The sequence below is a fragment of the Nyctereutes procyonoides genome, unplaced genomic scaffold (genome assembly GCF_905146905.1).
Source record: "Nyctereutes procyonoides isolate TBG_1078 unplaced genomic scaffold, NYPRO_anot_genome, whole genome shotgun sequence".
Classification (NCBI taxonomy): Eukaryota; Metazoa; Chordata; class Mammalia; order Carnivora; family Canidae; genus Nyctereutes; species Nyctereutes procyonoides.
This window is the reverse complement of record NW_026575134.1, coordinates 37,550,043-37,564,361: the sequence shown is the minus strand read 5'-3', so window position 1 is coordinate 37,564,361 and position 14,319 is coordinate 37,550,043. Positions and strand designations below refer to the sequence as shown.

General features: G+C 35.9%; 1 protein-coding gene across 2 annotated transcripts in view; it reads left to right on the top strand.

Moving 5' to 3' along the window:
• The window catches only part of ZFP91 (ZFP91 zinc finger protein, atypical E3 ubiquitin ligase), a 45,960-nt gene that overhangs the window by 23,345 nt on the left and 8,296 nt on the right, over positions 1-14,319 (top strand). Inside the window, exons 3-8 of one of the 2 annotated variants that reach the window (XM_055300879.1) lie at positions 10,672-10,884; positions 11,126-11,162; positions 12,182-12,283; positions 12,779-12,913; positions 13,670-13,720; positions 14,121-14,199. In XM_055300879.1, the coding sequence (XP_055156854.1) occupies positions 10,672-10,884; positions 11,126-11,162; positions 12,182-12,283; positions 12,779-12,913; positions 13,670-13,720; positions 14,121-14,199 (617 nt within the window). Of the gene's footprint in view, positions 1-10,671; positions 10,885-11,125; positions 11,163-12,178; positions 12,284-12,778; positions 12,914-13,669; positions 13,721-14,120; positions 14,200-14,319 lie in introns of both variants that reach the window. The other variant, XM_055300878.1, reaches the window with a different exon arrangement.

Below are 14,319 nucleotides of genomic sequence, written 5' to 3'. Positions count from 1 at the left end.
TTAAAATGTACTAAGTTAATTTCTTAATTGAAGTTTGAAAATCTCTCGGCTTTGTTCTGTTTTTTGTTTGTTTTGTTTTGTTTTTAAGATTTTATTTATTCATGAGAGACACACAGAGAGAAGAGGGGCAGAGACACAGGCAGAGGGAGAAGCAGGCTCCATGCAGGGTGCCTGACGTGGGACTCGATTCTGGGTCTCCAGGATCAGGCCCTGGGCTGAAGACAGGGCCCTGGGCTGAAGGCAGCGCTAAACCGTGGAGCCACCTGGGCTGCCCTGTTCTGGTTTTTAATCATAAAATATTCCTTCCATTTATCTGTTTTGAAACAAATACCATGTACAGTTTTAGATTAAAAATTCACTTTCATGGAATAATTCTCGTGATCTTTAAGTCAGTATATTGCCTAAATGAGATCCTCTCTTGGCACCTTGAACCTTAGGCTGAGTGGAAATTACCCAAATCTGAATTAAGCTCTTCACTGGGCACTTTTCCCATTTCTCTTTTATATGGTTATAGGAGTGGTATAATAGAAAGAAACAGACTTTGGACTTAGATATACCTGGGTTCAAATCCCAGCTCCACAGCTTAATTTGTGAGGATGGGAAAGTTAGTTACTTGCTTTCCTCATCTATACAAACAAGAATAAAAATTACTTGACAAAGTGAGGACTAAATTTGAAAAAAAAAAAAAATCATCATACTGTTAGGCACTTAATACTTGTCAAATATTTAATTTGTTACTTTTCCAGGGGAAAAAAAAAGTAAATACTTAAATAGAAATGAAAAGACTTTTACTGTGGTTTCTTCCCAGCTTACCAACCAGCCATTCCCTGTTTCATCCAACAGTCAGTGTTAGCTTTTGTAATCTTGAACTAGTTATTTAATTTCTCTAAACTTCAGTTAGAAAACTAGGGCAACCTGAAGGAGGACCAGATCATACTAGGATGGCCCTTCTGACTTGCAGTGTTTTATCATGATGAAGTGGCTCTGATCTTTTAGAATTTGATGAGGTTGTTTTGAAAGAATTATCTGTTCTAGGGGTACCTGGGTAGCTCAGTCAGTTAAGCATCTGTTTTCAGCTCTGGTCATGATCCTCTGAGTCCTGGGATGGAGCCCTGCATCAGGTTCTTTGCTCAGTGAGGGGGTCTTGCTTCTCCCTCTTCCTCTGTTCCTCCCCCCAGCCCCCTGCTTGAGCTCACTCTCAAATAAATAAAATCTTTTTTAAAATGTAAAAAGAAAAAAAATTATTTGTTGCTGTAAGATTAAGGTAAATTACTGTTAAATTTCATTTTTTTGCTACCTAAAAAAATTAGGATTAACTTCCTGCCAGTAGTGCCAGTATCTTTTGGTCTCAATTATAGTAGCAACCATTCTTTCTTTGTCCCTTCTTCCTCTTTCAGGGTTGTGGTTGTATTCTCTGTGCCTACATGTTATGTGGCTCAGGCAATAGTTTGCCTGATGTCTTCCTTCACTTAGACTTTGTGAGGGGAATTTTCTTCTTTCTTATTATATATCAAGGAGCCTTTTCAAAGTCAACTGCTTTTATAAGAAACAGCTAGAAATTGTCCTTGAAGTACCACACAAAAGAAACTTGGTTCTTTTCTGTCTGGTCTGGATTGTTTATCCTAACGTGTGCGTTATCCTTTGGTTGTCAATTTCTGCTCTGGAAACCTGACAGTGCCTTTTGTTTTGGGTTTTTTTTTTTTTTTTTTTTTTTTTTTTGAGGAAAATTCACCCAACAAAATTAACCATTTTATTTTATTTTACAGAGAGAGAAAACGTGGGGGAGAATCCCAGGCAGACTCTACACCCAGTGCAGGCAGAGTCTGTCACCAGGCTTGGTCTTACAACACTAAGATCATGAGCTGAAATCAAGAGTTGGATGCTTAACTGACTTTGCCACCCAGGCGCCCCCAAATTAACTATTTTAAAGCATACCGTTTAGTGACATTTAGTACCTTTATAATTTATGCAACATCATCTTTGTCTAGTTCCAAACATTTTAATCCTCATCAGACAAGACCCCATGCTCATTAAAAATAGTCATCCCCCAGGACGCCTGAGTGGCTCAGCGGTTGAGCATCTGCCTTCAGCTCTCAGGGTGAGATCCTAGTCCTGGGATTCAGTGCAGGGTTTCCCTGCAGGGAGCTAGTCTCTAACAAAGATTAATCTGCTTTTACTTCACTTATTTTAAAACATTAATTTGAATTTACCTATTCTATATATTTTATGTAAGTAGAATCCTACAATATGTGACTTTCATGTGTCCTGTTGTATAGCATAATAGTTTTGAAGTTCATCCATGTTGTGGCATGTGTTAATACATTTTAGTATTTCTTTCCTTTTTGTGAGTAATATGCTACTGCATTAATATACTTCATTTTGTTTATCTGTTCAGTGTTTGATGGACATTTGAATTGTTTCCACAGTTTGGCTGTTGTGTATTGTACAGAAATGAACATTTCACGTACAAGAATTTGGATACCTGTTTTCAATGTGGGAGGACTGTACCTATGAGTGTAATTGCTGTGTTATATGGCAACTTAATGTTTGTTTTTAAGGAACTACCTGTTTTCCATAGTGGCTGCACCCTTTTACATTCCCAGCAGCAATGTGCAAAAGAGTTGCAGTTTCTCCACATCTCTCCACATTTGTTATTTCTGGTTTCAAGTTATTATTAGAGCTATCCTAGTGAGTGTGAAATGGTAATCTCATTGTGGTTTTTATTTGCATCTCATAAATGATTTATATTGGGGTACCTGGGTGGCTCAGTCAGTTAAGCGTCTGTCTTTGGCTCAGGTCTCAGGTCCTGATCTCAGGGTCCTGGGATGGAGTCCTGCATCCAGGCCCCCTGCTTTGCAGGGAGTCAGCTTCTCCCTCTCCCTCTGCAGCTCCCCCTACTTGTGTTGTCTCACTCTTACACTTTCTCTCTCTAATAAATCTTTAAAAAGGAATAAAAAATAAATGATTTATATTGAGCATTTTTGTGTGTTTTTGCCATTTGAATTATCTTCTTTACAGAAGTGTCTTAAAGTTCTTTGCTCATTTTTTAGTTGGTGATTTGTCTTTTTGTTGAACTGAGACTTCTTTATATATTCTGAGTATTATTAGACTTATTAAATATAATACCTATAAATAATTTTCTCCCATTTTGTAGTTTTTCTTCTCAGGGTTTTTTGGTATTAGCCCTTATATTTAGGTCTTTGATCCATTTTGAGTTAATTTTTATATATGGCCTGAAGTAAGGGTTTCAAAAACTTCATTCTTTGTGTGGATCCTTTCCCCATTAATAGTCTCAGCAAACTTGTTTAAAATCAGTTGACTATAGATGTATGGGTTTATATGGAGACTCTCAGTTCACTTCTGTTGGTCATTCTGTCTGTCCTTTTGCCAGTACCACACGGTGATACTGATACTGATTGATTACTGCAGCTTTATTGTGAGTTGTAAGTTGTGAGACTGGAGAGAATAAAGTGAGTCTTTTTCAGGATTGTTTTGGATAATCTAGGTTCCTTACATTTTCACATGAATTTTAGAATCAGGTTGTTAATTTCTGCAAAAAAACGTAAGCTGGGATTTTGATAGGGACTATTTAATCTGTAGATCAATTTGGGGACTATTGACATCTTACCTGTATTCAAGTATTTTATTGTTTTTAATTGAATTGTAAATGGAATTGTTTTCTTATTTCCCTTTTTGAGTTACTCATTGCTCGTGTATTTAAAACAAAATGTTTTTGTGTGTTGGTCTTGTATCCTTCAACTTTGCTAAATTTGTTACCTTTGGTAGTAGTTTTGCAGACTCTTTAGAATTTTTTTAGAAATAAGATCATTTCACCTGCAAATAGAGATAGTTTTACTTCATTCTTTCCAATTTGGGTGGCTTCTCCTCCCTCCCCTGGGCTAATTGCTCTGGCTAGAACTTCCAGTACAACTTTGAAAAGAAATGAAGAGAGCATCCTTGTCTTGTTCTTGATCTTAGGGAGAGAGTTTTCAGTCTTTTGCCATTGAGTGTATGGTATTAGCTCTGGGGTTTTGATAAATGCCCTCTATCTTCAACCTGGAAGTTTCATTCTGTTCCCAGTTTGCTGTGTGTTCTTACCACGAAAGTTTGCTAAATTTTGTCAGATTCTTCTACATCATTTGAGATGATTGTTTTTTCCCCTTCATTCAAGTAATGTATATTTTACCAATTGATTTTTGTATATTGAACCACCCTCATAATCTTAGGATACATCACATTTGATCTTAGTGTTAAAATGCTGCATAGTTTTAATGTGCCTGCTGACTTTGGTTTGCAAGGGAAATTGGTCTATAGTCTTCTTGTGGTGTCTTTGTCTTTGATATCAGAGTAAGGATGGCCTTAAAGAATGAATCGAGGTGTTCCCTTCTATTTTTTTGGAAGAGTTTGAGAAGCGTTTGTATTCTTTAAATGATTAGTAGAATTCACCAGTGAAACCATCTGCTCCTGGGCTTTTTTTTTCCCCCCAGTGGGAGGTGTGTATTGGTTTTGGAAGTGATCATTTTATTTATTTTTTTGTTTCAAATTTTTATTTAAATTCTAGTTAACATATAGTATAATATTGGTTTCAGGTGTAGAGTTCAGCAATTTCATCACTTAACAACACCAACACCCAGTGCTCATTACATCAAGTTCCCTCCTTGGAACTCATCACCCATTTAGCACATCCCCACCCACCTCCTTCCATCAACCCTCAGTTTTTTTCCTCTGTAGTTAAGAGTCTCTTATACTTTTTTTTACCCCTTTCCATGTGTACATCTGTTAATGTTTCTTAAATTCCACATATGAGTGAAATCATATGGTATTTGTCTTTCTCTGACTTACTTTGCATAGTATAATACTTTCTCGCTCCATCCATGCCATTGAAAATGGCAGAATTTCTTTTTATGGCTAATATGTATATGTATGTATATACACACCACATCTTTTATCCATTCATCAGTTGATGGACGTTTGGGCTCTTTCATAGTTTGGCTCTTGTTGATAATGTTCATTGGGAGGTTTTGATGACTGATTGTCTTCACTGTGTGTTCAGGTTTCTGTTTCCTCTTGAGTTTTAGTGTGTGTCTAGGTGTTTATTTCATGTAGGCTGTCCAATTTGTTTGCATACAGTTGTTAATTGTGTTCTCAGCCTTTTTTTTCTTCACTTTAATTTCCAATTTTAGTAACTTAAGTTTTTTTCTTTTAGTTTAGCTAAAGATTTGTCAATTCCGTTAATCTTTTCAAAAAATTTTTTTCTCTCTTTTCTATTATCTTATTTATCTCTGCTCTAATCTTTATTTCCTTCTTTCTTCTAATACAGGCTTCCTTTTTTCCCCTTTCCCTTTAAGGTGTAGATTATTGATTAGACATGTGGGTTTTTGTTTTTTGGGATTTTTGTTTGTTTGTTTGGGTTTTTTTAGGCATTTATATCTATAAATTTCCCTCCAAGGACTACTTTTGTTAAAGCCCTTAAGTTATGCTATCTTGTGTTTTCCTTTTCACTCACCTTTAAGTGTTTTCTAATTTCCCTTGTGATTTATTTACCATCTTTATTGAAGAGTGTGTTGTTTTAATTTCTACATACTTGTGAATCTTCTGGTTTACTTTCTGATACTGATTTCTAGTTTCATTCTGTGGTGATTAGAGAACATTCTTTATATGATCTCAGTCTTTTTAAATTTCTTAAGACTTGTTTTGAGGCTTAACATATGGTCTTCCCTGGAGAATCTCCTGTGTGCACTTGAGAAGACTGTGTATTCTGGTATTCTGGTTTTATGTGAAGTATTTTTTATATATGTTAGGTCTGATTTTTTTCCCATAGAGTTACTCAAGTCTTCTATTTCCTAATTAGACTTCTGACTACTGTATCCATTACTGAAAGTAAGGTACTAAAGTCTTTTGTTTTAGTACTGGCTATTTCTCCCTTTAATTGTCTTTTTTTTGCTTCATATATTAGGTGTGTATGTGTTTATAATCCTTGTATCCTCTTGATTGACCCTTTTATCAATATACAGTGTCCTTTTTTGGTCTCTCATAACAGTTTTTGACTTGAAGTCTAGTTTGTCTTTTATTAGTAGAGCCTCTTGCTGTGGGTTGAATTGTTTCCCCCAAAAAAGATGTTGAGTACCTGTTAATGTAATGTATTTGGAAATAGGATCTTTGCACATAAATAGGTCTTTGTGGTAATTTCTTATGGAAGCCCTAGTAAACAAATACAGAGTTTGATACTGGAAGTCGTGTTTTGCTGCAACAAAATATACCTGAATATGTGGAAATGGTTTTGGTTAATGGCTAGTAGGTAGGGGAATTCTGAGGCAGTTAATCAGAAAGCAGCCTGGATTGCCTTAAAGAAGGCTGGCAGAAATACAGACATTAAAGGTAATCTGGAAAGGCCTTAGAAGGAAATGATGAAGATGTTGATGGAAAGTGGAAAAAAAGGTAACCCTTGTTATAAAGTGGCACATAACTTAGCTTGAATTATGTTCTCTTGAGTGGAAACTAGAATTTCTAAGTGAGGAACTTGTATATTTAGCTGAAAAGATTTCCAAGCAAAGTGTGGAAAGTGCAGTCTGGTTTCTTCTTACCACTCCATACAAAAAGTGAGAGGAAAGAGATAAATTAAGGAATGAATTGTTCAGCAAGAAAGATGCCAGTACTTGGAATCATTCTATATCGTGTGCTCATTAACATAGGTGTTTAATTACTGTTTTATATACTTTTAAGTCATGTTGGGAAAATGAGTTACAAACCAAAAACAAGTGATACTATTTTATATTTATTTATGTAATTATGGTGTTTTTATTTCCTCATAATGGCTTTGAGTTAATTCCTAGTGTCCTTTCACAGCCTGGAGGACTCCCTCTAGTGTTTCTTGTAGGATAGGTCTACTAGCAACAAATTCTGCTCTTGTTTACCTGAGAATGTCTCCCTTTTGAAAGGGCATTTTACCAGATACAGAGTTCTTGCTGGACATTGCCACTTTATATATGGCGTCTCTCTACCTTCTGGTCTCCCTAGTTTCGGATGAGAAATAGATTATTAATGATACCAAGCATTTCTTATACCTGATGAGTCACTTCTCTTATGCTGTTTTCAAGATTCTGTCTTTGGCTTTTGACAGTTTGATGGTAATGTGTCTTGATGTGGGTCTCTTGAGTCATTGACCTTCAAAGTAAAGCAGCCAGTTATTTTACGAGCAAAATGGATTTATTCAGGAATAGCAGAGGAATTACAATTCTGGACAGGCAAGCAATAACAAAAGCTACAGGCGAGTCCCACAAACAAAAGAAAGGAACTTTTGGGCTGGGTATGAGATGGGGGTTGCTGTTATGAACCCAAAGTCCATTGGTTCATTGGAGTAAACTAGGAGTTCGAAATATAATAGATTTTCATTGGCCGAGCTGTGACGATGACTCATTGGCTGGACTGTTGCTGGGCAAAAAGAAAAATCTTCCTTCTTCCCGCTGGGTTAGTAGATAGGGCTTCTTTTCTTGAGTCTGCAAAGGATTGCAGCAAGTGGTATGGCCTGAGAACTCCCCTTTCTAGCCAGCCAACTCCATTGTAAATATGTTTCCTTTTCAGTTTCACAGAATTTGTCTTTTTGGAGTTCGTGGAGCTTATGGAACTTTTTGTGTAGATACATGTCTTACTAATTTTGAGAAACTTTTGGCCTTTATTTTTTCAAATATTCTATATGCTCCATTCTCTGCCCTTCTTAAGTGTTCTCTTGGTTGCTGTAAACCTATGAGTATCTTCCTTTTTTTTTTTTTTTTTTTTTTACAAAGTTGATTTTGGCACACACGTGTGAGTGTGCATGTGAATGTGATTGCTTGTGTGTTTTTTTGCTTTTTTTTTTTTGCTTGTGTGTTTCTGTTGGAGGGACATTTTGCTGACATCACTCTGATAATGCTTTATTTTTTTTTAAATGAGTTTTTTGTGGGGATGGGGTGGATAAAATAGGTTATTATGCTTTATTTATAAGAATAAGCAATTCTTATCAAATTGCCATCATTTGATTAACAGCATGAAAAGGTGTGGCTGAATAATCCTTTCATCATGAAGAAAAAACCTTTAACAGGAAGTTATGGAGTGGGTTTAAAGTCCAAATTAGTATAGTTGGGTTGAGTAACAAGGAAGACTCTCTCTACGTTATTTATTCTTCTTTATAGAGGATGTCGAATTGCTCCCTTTGAAGAGATTATCTTAAAAGCAGCCATGACCTAGATGGAGAAGTTCTTGATTACTAGTCTCAAGATATGATTTTTATATCTGGGTCTGTTTAGCTAGCTTTATGATCTTGAACAGGTTTCTTTGACCTTCCAGTTATTTTCTGGGTAAACTTGTTGGATTGTAGATAGTTGAAGATATTGTCAATTCTAACCTTTTTTTTAATTACTGCATTATTTTGATACATAAAGTAGCTCAGGTATGAGAAGAGTGAGACAGGCACTGAGTGGGAAAGAACTGAAAGGAAATGCATATCTGATTTAATAATTGTCAGGTTTTTAGGAGTTCCCACTGCTATTCTCCGCATTTCAAACTAATTATATTACCTTAAAATATTCTCATAAAACTTTCAGAATACGGTTAAAGCTAAAATAGCCCCCCCCCCAATTTACTACCTTGTTCCACAGTGGAGGAAATTGTATTTTTCAGATCTTAAAAAAAAACAATGTTTTATGTAGGTTTGTGTCTTATTTTTTGCTTAATTTCTGTTTAACAATATTTTTGCCAGTAATTCCATGTCATTTTTTACAGATGCCTCTGTATAATATTCCATCTCAGTAATACACAGTTTATTTGAACATTTTCTTATTGAGGGGGGGAATAGGTCGTTTCCATTCTTTAACTCTTATGAACATGCTACAGTGAACCTCCATCTCCTAGGGTAGATACTGAGGAAATCACTGGGCATATTTTTGGACCTCTGGAAGTGACCAAAATTTATCTTATCAATTTCTTCTATATCCTTTCAGAAGTATAATTGTCATGTATAAGATATATAACTTACATATATAACATTTATTTCTATATCTATATATAAAACACCTATATAATATTTTGATTTTATATGGATATGGGTTTTTTTGCATGATAAAGTGTCATAGAATTATTTCCATGCAGTTGCCTACTGACTAGATGTATCAATTCATGTAACCAGGCCCTTCCTGATGTTTAGTTTTCTGCTCTTTCATACTAAAAACAGTGCTATAATGACTACCTCTATACCTAAGTGTGATTGTAATTCTGTAGGGTAACTTCTTACTAGTTGAAATTAATGTGAAAGGATACACATTTATAATTTTGATAGATACTGTCAGAGTGCCCTTGAAAGAGGTTTTATGCCCTTCAAAGGTTTTACCAGTGCACATGCTATCATCTGTATTACTCTTTCCTCCAACCTGGACAATACACGGTTGCCAAACATTCGGATTGTCAGTACGATAGGGGAACAGTGGTGTCTCACTAATCGTTTGCATTTGAGTTTATCCTGTCATGAGAGGATTGACCTTTTTTCTGTTTGCGTGTGAGAGCCACACATTTTTACCAAAAAGCTCTTTTTCTGTTGGACTGTTAAATTTTGCTTATTAGTGGAACTTGCAATGCAGAAGATTGTTTTTGTGTTTATATAATCATATATAATCATAGGTATCAGTTTTAAGAACTAAAATTTTGTGTTACTCTTAGAAAGGCCTTTTCTAAGATTATTGAAAGAATTGTAGTCAAAATAGACTCATTTTTAGTTTACTAACATACTTATGTATCTGTATATAGCTATATGTAAAAAATTACACTGGGAATGAAACCCAGTTTCTTATACTAAGCTTTTTATTTATTGCTCAGAAGGGGGAAATAGCCCCCACCTCACTTCATTCACCCTTCAAAGCATGAAGAACATATAGGATAATGGACAAATTGTGTCTGTGCTTGTGCACAGCATCTTATAGGATAACTGAAGCAGAGCAGCATGGAGCTGGGCTTGATCATGATTGGTCAATTCAAATTCATGATGTGGTTGTAAGAACTATTGACTAGAGTCAAGGGAAAGCATTTTTAGTGTGCAGTTCCTCTGGCAATTTCTTTCAGCATTGTTCGATTATTAAAACATCTGGACCTGTGATTTATTCTTTGTGTTTCTTTTTTTTTTTTTAAGATTTTATTTATTTATTAGCATGAGCAAGGGGAGGCACAGAGGGACAAGCAGACTCCCCACTGAGCAGGAAGCCCTACACAGGGCTCAGTCCTAAGACCCTGAGATCATGACCTGAGCTGAACGTAGCTGCTTAATGACTGAGCCAGCCAGGCACCCCATCTTCTTTGTGTTTCTGTAAGAAGTTCTGGCCGTCTTTTGGGGACAACTCACTTAATTTAGTTGCCTTTGTCTCAAATGAAAAGGTTAGAATCCTGTGAATAGAATTTGGTATATTTCGCATACTTCTATTAGCAGTCCATTATTTAGTAGATAAGACAATATAAAACTGCTTGACAACATGGAAGTTTTTAGAATGATGGACAATAAGGATAAATTTTCTGTCACCTTGTTTCTGTTATCTCAGTAAATATCTGAGGGGCTTTTCTCCTGGAAAAATTTACTTTGCTTTTTATTAAATTTTGGTTACAATAGTAGATCTACCGAGATGGTTATAAGCAATGATACATGTTTTCATCCAGATCCTAAGGAAGAGAAAGAGGAAGAAGACGATTCTACCCTCCCTCAGGAAGTTTCCATTGCTGCAACTAGGCCTAGCCGGGGCTGGCGCAGCAGTAGCAGGACGTCTGTTTCTCGGCATCATGACACAGAGAACACCCGCAGCTCTAGGTCAAAGACCGGTTCATTGCAGCTCATCTGCAAATCAGAACCAAATACAGATCAGCTTGATTATGGTACAGTACAAGTGAAGTATGGTTATTTAATAACCCAGTTGCATGTTGATTTTAAATGTAATGTTGAACAGCTTACCTTTCAGGGGTAGATGTGGTGATACAGGGTTCCTTTTAGAAAATTTGCAGATAAACTCCTTTTGTATGGTTATCCCAGGCAGTAATTTGGTTTGAGTCTCTTGGCTGCAGAGACAAAATATCTATATCTGTAAAGATAAAGTTTTGTTCTGCTTTCTTTCGCCAGATGGGACAGAAGAACATCAGTCTCCAGGTGGCATTAGGTAAGAAACTTCATATTTCACATTTAAACCTTTGGGGATATTAGACCACACACAAAAGTTGTTTTCTGCTTGAAAGAGTGTTGAGCTGTTAAAAAAAAAAAAATTCAGTTTTGGTATTTAGTTCAGGTGCTACTTTGTTCTTGATTAGCGCTTTAACCATGTAATCTTTAGTTATTTAGTTCAAAAAGCAGGTCTTGAGTACTTTCTGTATTCTGGCTTATTTCATGTTAGCAACTAATGGGAAATGGAGGTTTTGACTAGGGTTTTTGATATTTGCTTGGGGTGGGGGGGGGGCTTGTTGATCTTTTCGGTAAAGCAGATCATTGGATTACTAGACATAGGATTATAGCCTGTTGTTTTTGTTGGTTTTTTATTTTTTTTTATTTTTTTTTTATTTTTATTTATTTATGATAGTCACAGAGAGAGAGAGAGAGGCAGAGACACAGGCAGAGGGAGAAGCAGGCTCCATGCACCGGGAGCCCGACATGGGATTCAATCCCAGGTCTCCAGGATCGCGCCCTGGGCCAAAGGCAGGCGCCAAACCACTGTGCCACCCAGGGATCCCAGTTTTTGTTGGTTTTTTAAAAGAAGGAGTTGAGAGGCAGAGAGAGAACCTTGAAATCTTAAAGTGGAGCTCAGTCTCAGGACCCTGAGGTCATGACCTGACCTGAAATCAAGTGTTGGACACTTAACAAACTGAAACACGGAGGCACTGCTTTTTTTGTTTGTTTGTTTGTTTGTTTGCTTGTTTGTTTTTAGCTCTTAGTGCCATTGAGCAGTCCTCACCTTACCTTTATTTAATGAAGTAATAGCCTTTTTAGGATTTATAGATTTTTAGTTATAATTATTATGATAATAAACAGCTAGATTGCTAGTCCAGTTAGACCATAAGGATAACAATTCTAGATAATTTCTTGTGAATCTTTGGCTACTTTTAAATAAATGAGCAAATAAAATCTAGTCAGATATATAATCCTTAGAAGTAGAATTTCTAATCTCTATTTATTCCTTTTTAGTAGCGATGAGGAGGAGGAAGAGGAAGAAGAGATGTTAATCAGTGAAGAGGAGATACCATTCAAAGATGACCCAAGAGATGAGACCTACAAACCCCACTTAGAGAGGCACGTCTCAGGTTTTATTTCAGACGTGTCAGTGAAGAATAAGGAAAGCACTGTTGCATGCTTTTATTTCACCATGTTGTTAATAGACTTAAGTTTAAATGAGTAATTAATTATGCACTTGTTTTGCCAATTTAACATTATAACTCTTTCACACAGCTCTCTCTTCTAGTTATAGAACTTTATTTTGATCATATTAAAAATACTGAATGTCTGCATGTTTATCTTAAGATACCATCAATTGCCTGAATACTTACAATTTTTTACTCTTGTATTTTTCTTTACGACTATAGTGAATTTTGATTCCTGATTATTTTTAGCCTGAGTGGCTTTTACTGTGCATGTAAGGAACAGTTGACTGTAAATCACATTTCATGAGCTAAGGATCATAATTTTTCAATAAATCAATGATAACCACGGGTTTTACCCTGTTGTCACAATTCCCCCTTGCAAAGATCCCTTACTGGATACCAATGTTAAATTTGTTTGTGTTTTCAGGGAAACCCCAAAACCACGGAGAAAATCAGGGAAGGTGAAAGAAGAGAAGGAGAAGAAAGAAATAAAAGTGGAAGTAGAGGTAGAGGTGAAAGAAGAAGAGAATGAAATTAGGGAGGATGAGGAACCTCCTAGGAAGTGAGTAGGCAATTACTACTAAAAATGGAAACCTAACAGATTTTAAAGCCATTGGTGGGAAAAAAGAGTGGGAGTGAGGAGAGGGGTATTGACAGGTGCATATTGCTGCCTCAGGCAGCTGACAGTTTCATTGCAGAGGCGCTCTCAAAAGCTTGAAAAGTTTAAATTTAATCCAAAGCAATACTTAAAGATGTTTAAATGAGTGGGCAAGACAGGAGCTAATGGGATACAGAGGGAGTAGAGATAGCAAGGAAAATTACAACAAATGCGGATCCTCAAAAGAAGGGCAAATAGGGCAAATGACTGAAGAATCTTGACTTCTTGTCCAGCAATCATTGCCTGTTGCAGAAATAAGATTTAAGTTTTAAGTGTTTAGGCTTTTTGGTTCTATTATAAGGAGAGTATAGTTTATATTCTTTGGGTGTTTATACAATAGACTATTCTCCTTTTCAAATTGATTAATTTAAGTGATAGACTCTTCAAGTAGTAACCTTGAGGTTTATCCAGACCTTCCATAGTAATGTATATAGTTTATGACAGGTATGTATTTAACTTGTAATACAGATTTATTTAAGTGAAATTACTTCAGAATGACATCTTTGGTTTGTCAGATATGTCTTTGTATACTGTGTATATTGTAATTATCCTTTGTTTCTGCCACCTGCTCTTCAGTCTACAGTATGGGTCTTTAGCCATTCTTGGCTTTGTAAGCTTAGTCTGGAATATGTGGACAATTACTCTGTTTTCTAATTATAGGAGAGGAAGAAGGCGAAAAGATGACAAAAGTCCACGATTACCCAAAAGGAGGTAATTTATACATATCTTACTCACATAATTACTCATCATTACCTTGCAGGAATGGTTATTTAAAAATTTCTCAAATGCAACTTTACTAATATATCCTTGATGCAGAGTTACTGTGTTTTTAATTCTATCGCAGGGTCTTAAAGTTTCTAAAAATCTTAACACTTCTTTACCTTTTGGGCATGGGTTACTAGTTTATTTTGTGCTTTTTTTTAAAAAAAAACTCTTATCAAACATTTGTCAGTTTCTGGTTATTTCTAACATTCTGTGCAAGCTATAAACTAGTAAAGAGATTTTAATTCTTCATACTATAAAATTGCTGTTCCCTATTGTACATTGAGTTAAGCCACTGTGCAGAATGCCTCTTCTGTTGGCTAACTTTTCTCCTACATATTGATAATAGAAAAAAGCCTCCAATCCAATATGTCCGTTGTGAAATGGAAGGATGTGGAACTGTTCTTGCTCACCCCCGCTATTTGCAGGTCAGTAATTGTTACATAAGGCAGCCTTTCAGGTTAGGTTCCATTACTGGTTCTTCTATTTCATGAGATGCTAAAATTTGTGAACTTGTGTAGGCTTTATCATTGACATACAGGGTCAAA